This window comes from Plectropomus leopardus, chromosome 10 (assembly GCF_026936395.1).
Source record: "Plectropomus leopardus strain MGB_pleo_1.0 chromosome 10, ASM2693639v1, whole genome shotgun sequence".
Lineage (NCBI taxonomy): Eukaryota > Metazoa > Chordata > Actinopteri > Perciformes > Serranidae > Plectropomus > Plectropomus leopardus.
Window position 1 is genome coordinate 29,909,223 of NC_142185.1, and position 7,442 is coordinate 29,916,664.

General features: G+C 39.4%; 1 protein-coding gene across 2 annotated transcripts in view; it reads right to left on the bottom strand.

Annotated features, from left to right (window-relative positions):
• abcb6b (ATP binding cassette subfamily B member 6 (LAN blood group) b) overlaps positions 1–7,442 on the bottom strand; it is a 33,631-nt gene extending 26,189 nt beyond the window's left edge. For both annotated transcript variants that reach the window (XR_015777583.1, XM_042494045.2), the window contains exons 1-7: positions 7,224–7,442; positions 5,899–6,094; positions 2,394–2,486; positions 2,216–2,292; positions 1,590–1,705; positions 1,143–1,264; positions 839–948 (exon numbers count right to left, since the gene is read on the bottom strand). Coding sequence is in view for 1 of the 2 variants with exons in the window: in XM_042494045.2 (XP_042349979.2) it covers positions 839–948; positions 1,143–1,264; positions 1,590–1,705; positions 2,216–2,292; positions 2,394–2,486; positions 5,899–6,094; positions 7,224–7,283 (774 nt within the window). In the remaining variant the exon portion in view is untranslated. The remainder of the gene's footprint in view (positions 1–838; positions 949–1,142; positions 1,265–1,589; positions 1,706–2,215; positions 2,293–2,393; positions 2,487–5,898; positions 6,095–7,223) is intronic.

Consider the following 7,442-nt stretch of genomic DNA (forward strand, 5'->3'; position numbering starts at 1 on the left):
ATGACCAGTAACTTAAAAAATATTTCATCAAACATCTGGAAACAAATGCAAAAGAAATGTGCTATAACTTAAGAAACCGAAAAATCTTGAAAAGCTGTTTTGTACCGGGTAAACAAAGGCTGAAACGCAAAGATTTTCAAGGGTAAGTTAAATATTTTCTAACCTGGACCCGAATGACTAATGAGAAATCGGTTCAGTATTGAGCGAGAAGGCTGCAGCCTGCAGCAGTTAAACTGCAATTTGACCTTTCAGGGCATGTTGCACCATCGATGTATGTCCACTAAAAGTGCATCTTTTTACTGCTGAAAAACTCAGATTGTTATTTTCAGTGTCTGAGAACCTCCTGCAGAGACAGAGCTTTTTGTTAAAGAATAAGATCCTTTTGTTTTTACCAGACTCCATTCAAATAAACAGAAATTTTATCAGTCAGTCAAATGTTTGTTAAGAAATAAATGCATACAAACTTATCAAAATCATAATGCAAAAACAGGTCAAATTGCAATGACATGTTCATGATCCTTGGTTTCCTATCTCACAGAAAGGGGTTGACATGCTGTGAAGTACTTGCGCCTGTCTGGTCTACATATTTTATTTTATTTTATCTTGAATGTATTTTATTCTTAATGTATTTTATCTTAATTATTTACTGTTTTTATACTGTAGTGTTTTAATTCTTTTAATTTGTAAGCTGATTAAGTGTATAGTATTTATTACTTATTTTTCCAAGATTTTAGGCATCTATAGGTTTGCTCAATCAGCATTTCATTGCACTTGTACAGTGACAATAAAGACATCTATCTATCTTTAATAAACAGAGGAAATGTGTGGTCTTATCTACCGTCTCAAAGTTGAGCAGCGAGTCTACGGCTCTGGACTTGGCGTGGTTGTCTTGGTTGTTCATCTCTCTTCTGTATTTTGTCCTCCACTCTGTGATCAGGATGGTGCACGCTGCAGACACGAGCACAGTCGGTCATTGGCAAACTGCATTTGATAAGTTTGGGTTTTTGTTAAAAAGAGGTATTTGCAGTTTGCATTTATGGAGCCCTTACTTATTTGGAGAGAGTGCAAATTAACCTTATTAGACTGAGTTTTGGGTTAGGGCAGAGGTTTTCAAAGTCTGATACACACACACACTGACTCACTGAGGTAGAGGACCATGCAGGTGAAGACGATGAGTCCAAACCAGACGCTGAAGTAGGAGACAAAGTAGATGATGGCGATGACGATGTCACAGATGGTGGGAAGGATACTGAACAGGATGTAGCTAAAGACAGAAAACGACCAAAAAGTTATTACTCACGTGTGTGTTGGGTCATGGCTCTGTGGTCACACGTGTGGAGGTAATCGAATAAGTTTTCATGGGAGCATGCACTAGTGTGCAGACTTATTTTATTACATTTTATTCTTTCATATCTATTTTTTCTTGGTCCAGCACCTAGTTTTTATCACTTTTGGATGTGTGCGCTGCTTGAAGTTTTCTCTAATGGCTCTGTGGTCTCATTGAGCCCAAGAAGAGAACTAGTTCTGATAACTGAACCCAGGTTTATGTGAGCTGAGGCTACATGTCTCCAGCTATCTTCCTGTGCTACCTCAGCAGGTTGTTGATGGAGGAGGTGCCTCTGTCGACGCTCCTCAGCACGTCTCCAGTGCGTCTCTCCAGGTGCCAGCGCAGAGACAAGCCATGCAGGTGAGTAAATAAACACACCTGAAGCGTGGAGGGAGGGGGACACAGGGAGACACTTAAGTTACGTCACATATATTGTCTAATGTAAGCTATTATTTCATTTTGTTATTTGTTATTATACGACTTTTTAATTGTAAAATAATGGCACGCTTACTGTTGGCTTTTGTTCACACATTACATCTGTGGAGTCAAAGACAGCAGGAGCAACAGAATATCTGGTTGCAGAGATTTTCTTTGCAGTTTTTAGGCCATTCGGAGCACAGGTGGTTTATAGGTTAAGACATAAGGTGTGGGAGGGCAAGCCAGTGTATTTTTTTTTGAAGAAAAATCCACGTACATTGATCACGTAGGAGTTTTAATAAACCACAATTATCTTTTCATTAATGAACCATAAACTAATTATCCAGAAATACTCAAAATATTGTCAAGTGTACATGTGAAAACACTGAGAAATACTGCTTAAAAAGTCACACGTCAGACTCAAAAAACAAGCAGACATGATAGTAACAAAAACCGAGGTTGGAGCGGTACCTGAACGCCTCTGCTGGTAAACTGCTGCACTTTGATCCACATGAACTGACGAAGGTTGCTGATGAAACCAGAGGTACCTGCAAGAAACAACAGAGAGGAAGTTAACATTCACTCTGAACCTCACAGGTTCACCACACAGCTTATATTCTATAACATCTTTTATTTTGTACACACACACCTGCGCCTCCTCCCTGTAGGAACTTGAGCAGCGTGTAGATGCAGACGGTGGCAATCAGCGAAGTCCAGCTGCCTCCTGCAGAGAGCTCATTTACTGTAGACACACACACACACAAAACACACACAGAAAACTTTTCCTTTTTGTCTGGACCATCAGAAACTTTCTGCAATGATAAACCAGTACACTCAGTTACTCCATATTAAACCAATATTTTGACTTTATTCGGTGCATATTCAAAATTTGCACATTAAACATTAAAGGTGTAGTGTGTAAGATCTAGTAGCACCTAGTGGTGAGGTTGCAGATTGCCTTATCCTAACTATTTCATGTGTCAAGCGTTTAGAGCTGTGGTGGCTGACGCAAAAATGCAAAGAAAATCGAATGTAAAATGATGTATCCACTTATTTTCAGATCTCTATTTCCTAATGCAGCTCTACTCACGGGAGGAGTTTCAGTTTGTTGCAAACCTGCAACCTCACCACTAGATACGACTAAATCCAACATGCTAGACGTTTAGGTAAAATATAGTGTTTTTGTTATGTTTGTGTAATCATAGTATTTCCAATCTGGATACTACTACTACTAATAATCATCATCATAATCGTTATATCACTTTCCAAGTGCTTCCCAAATAAAAAGCTTAACATAATAAAATAAAATGACAGATATCAGATAAGACGCTAATAAAACAAACAACATCATTTAAAACAGGTTAAATGCAAATTTTAAAAAAACTGACAGTGCCGACGATAATTACAAACTAACTAATACCTCAACTTTTACTTAAGTAAAATATCTGAGTACATCTTCCAACACTGACACACATACAGTCATTACCACATTCAAACACACTCCGCTCTCTGCTGTTCAGACACATCCTCATTCACATTCATTACCATTTTGTACAAGTTCTGGGAATCGGGATAAAACGAGAAAACAGACAGAGATAAAGAGGAGGAGGAGAAAAACTGAAGATCCAGACAGAGAGACATGGTGAGAAAAGAAGGGAGAAAAGAAGATAAAAAGATGGACAGAAATGAATAAAGAAATGTGTGTATTCTTTAACTTTCTAGTGTGTGTTTTCAGTGGGGGGTATTTTCAGCTCTCTGGCATCAGGTCCTGGAGTCGGAGGGTGGGAGGCAGGGTCCGACCCAGAGACAAAACGTCCGTTGTACCGGTGTGTTAACTCTGCGAAAAAGGCCGCTAATGCCGGCTAAGCATGACTGGCAGGAGGGGTGACCTCCCAGAAAACCCTCCACACACACACACACATACACACCAACAACAGCCCCCCCTCAGCCCCCGCCTCCTCCTCCTCCACGCCTTCCTCATCACACAAAGCAGCGCTCGGCTTCATTCTCGCAGCGCTGGCTGATACTTTCATGTTGCTCCAAAAGCCAAATGGCCGGTTTTCTAAAGGGGAAAGTAGCTGAAGACAAACTGAATGCTGACTTCCTCTGAAGTGGAGGCTTCTGGGTCGTTGCCTTGTGGTGGATGCAGTCCTGTGTACAAAACAGGCTACAAAAGACTTTGGCAAATGATGACACCCCCCTGAAAAATGGAGGCTGCTTCCTCCTTCAGACCAATAAGATCTCATTTCACAGGAGCTGAACTGATTTATAATGAATTACTGCACCAGCACAAACTGTTTTGTAGTTTATGGTGTTTAATTATAATGACGGTCTGTATTTTTACAACTCTTATCCAGTCAGTTTTGATCTCATTTCTTGGGCTTAACCTTTGACTTATTTTGTAAACGTTACAGTTAGAGATGTAACAATATAAAATTTTCAGAATTATGGTGATAATCGATATTATCGCGATATTGTTGACATGTGCTGGAATATGTTTTTTTTTTAAAAAGTTTGACACACACTAAAATCATGGGTATTTTTTTCTTTAAATCAACCTAAAAGGCTCACATACATGTTCACATTCAAGATTATTCCTGTTACAAGCGTTGTGAATTTCTCTTTTAGTGATGTTAAACTCACACATTCTTTTTGACTTTGGGTCCCAATATTTTAATCTGAAAAGCTTTTTTTTTTTTTTAGAAAAATCAACCAGTGTGCACAGCAGAGGTACTAATGATCAGCCAATGAATGCAACGAGTGGGACTAATGTTTACCTTTAACTCATAGACCGTTTATAAAGATGGAAAATGTGCTCACATTCACCCTCAATATGCTTAAGTGAAGCTAAAATATCGCGGATATGGCTGCTGCCATCTTGCACTGGTGATGTAATTGGAAGCCAGAGATTGCGCAGTAGCGATGTCCGCGGTTGGGGTGTTCCCGCCAAAACACCCGTCTGACCAATCACAAGCAGCCCTATTGAATGTGAGCACATGGATTGGCTGTCAGAGCTATCAATCATGGCGGAAAGTCCCCTTTTTGTTGGATTGAATAACTTATTAAAACCGAATTTATCATAAAAACGATCACTTGAACAAACATCAGGATGTTAAGAACTACCTTCACTGACAGAAACCATCAATTTATGTACATTATGTTATAAACAGTCTATGTTTTAGATTCACAGCATGCATTCTCAACTTTCCTGACATCGTAGTTCGTTTTTTCCTTTGCTCTCAAAATGACGTTAGATTCATTCATATATGTTGGTTTCTACTTATTGGATTATAATTATCGCCCACCCCTACAGACTGATGACAGTTTTTCTTCTTTTTCATCAAATTACACCCGCCAACCGTATCACTGTGCAGAAGAAAGCGTGCATCTACTCATGAATGAGAGGCTCACACACATGAAAAGATGAGACGTGAATATTTATGGCGTCCTTGGTGGCACGTTACAAAAACTGTAGAAGGACAAGATAACTATTTTGTCAGTTAGCTTCTACTTTTGTGGATGTCTTGCTTCTAAACCCACAATAATAAACTGGAATTTTAAAATTCCTTTTCAATGTAATTCATTTAATTTCTAATTCCTTTTCCTTTTCATGTCTACCAAGGGTCAAACTAGGTTTACATCAAGACCCAAGAGGCTGCAAATGACACATTGGTGCATGCTGGAGTGCAAAACTACTGATTCTGTGCAATTCTGTAATTCTCAACATAAAATCAAAAAGCGATCAAAAATTCTAAATCACTGTTAAACTAAGTGGTGACAAACTGTCAAAACGCAATAAATGAAAAATGCATCAACTCTGAATGAACATCAGCCAAACTTTTTTTAAGTTCTGGTCCAAACTTGTGCTGTTTCCACAATATGACAACCCCACAACTCAGAGAATACGACCACAATAAGAGGAAAACCAGGACATAATCAGTCAGAGACGCGAGGAAACGAGGTGGACCACACTTTCAAAATCCTTGAGCACACTGCCATCTATAGTTTGGACAGTGAAACACAGCAAGTAGACGTGACAGCTGTTCTAGTTTGAGCTCTTTTCCTGCATTACATGTGCATTTAAGTGTTTCCGTTTTTGTCGTTTCAGGAGATGTTATTTCTATATAGCAGCTAATTTTGCTTTAAGTGCTTACCGATGTTTTTGGAGTAAACCGGCACCAGCACATTTACCAGTCGCTCTGCTGCCAGCAGGCCCAAACACAGCAGCACGAGTCCCTGCAGCGCCGCAGAGCCTTTGGGCCAGACGTAAGGCAGCAGCAGGCTCACCTTCCTCCCAAAACCACGCCACACAGACGGAAAGGAGGAGGAGGGAGAGGAGGAGGGCTGGATCTGGATGGAGAGAGAGGAAGTCACATTCTGTTTTATTATTTTCATTAAAGACTGTGTATCAGCATTTCTATTATTGTATGTTTATTCTTCATATAAATGCCTTGTTTCTTTTCTTTGTGTAAATCATTTCAGGTTTGTTAGACTATTTGCAACAAAAGAAGCATGTTCAGACTGAACCAAGAGAATTTTGCCTTGCTTTAAATGTGCAAATCAACTTTTGCGCAGCCATAATGTATCGACAGATTAGCTGCAAATATAACAACCAACTAGTCTCTATCCATCAACACTTCTGCCTGTGACCAGAGAGCACAAAACTGCAACTACAGTCTGACAGAAATTCAGCTGAAGTCCCTGAAATTAAAAAACAAAGTAAGCCTACGCGACGACACATTGGAGCATCCGATCCAGCGCCCAAAAGTGTTTTCTGAAATGGTCAAAAAATCCACACAAAAGTATGAGAGACAGATAATCTGTGGAGCTGGAGACGTATAAGAGAGACAGGTGTGAACGGCGATGTGTCTCGGCTGTCCACAGATTACCAAAACACATATTAAAATCAGGTGTAAACAGACTCTAAAAGAAGAATCAACTGATTCAGCAGATATGATTGATAACATTATCTTACTTATGATTAATAGTTTAAAAAATGATGGAAAAGACATTTATTCCACTCAGTCTTCATCCTTATCATAACCTGTTGCCTACATTACCCACAATGTATCTTGGCTGCCAGTCGGACAAAGATTCAGGCCTGTGATGCTAGTATCAGCTAATGTAGCCTCAAGCAAAGATAAGGAGTAGATTACAGAGGTCTGGTGAGCTCACTTCACTGGTTACTAACTCCACAGCACAATTTTTACCCCCAGAAATCAGTTAACGGACTTTGATGGTTAAATCAGTGGAGTTCCCCTTTAACAGTTTCAAATTATATAAAACTAGACCTTCTGACAATCGAACCCGATCAAATGAATGTGCAAAACTAAAATTTCAAAGGGAAGTAATTTGGGAAAACATGATTTCACACAAAGAGGCTTTAAACTTAAAAAGGTGAGAAAGTTTATTTAAATGTCTCTTGTGTTTCTAAAATAATAAGCACACAAAATATTATCGAGGAATCCCAGAAACTCACCTCAACATTTACAACTTCTTTTTTAACTCCTCTTCCTCTCTTCACGGTGACGTCTGCCATCTGATTCACCTCCAGTTTACTGAGCTGCTAAACTCATTCAGCTGCAGAGCAACAACACACACACAGCACCGCAGCAGAAAATATTTCATTAACTGGAGCTGTATTAGTGCCAGAGAGTTTAAACCTGCTGTGATGGATTTTAAAAGCAGTCACAGTGAG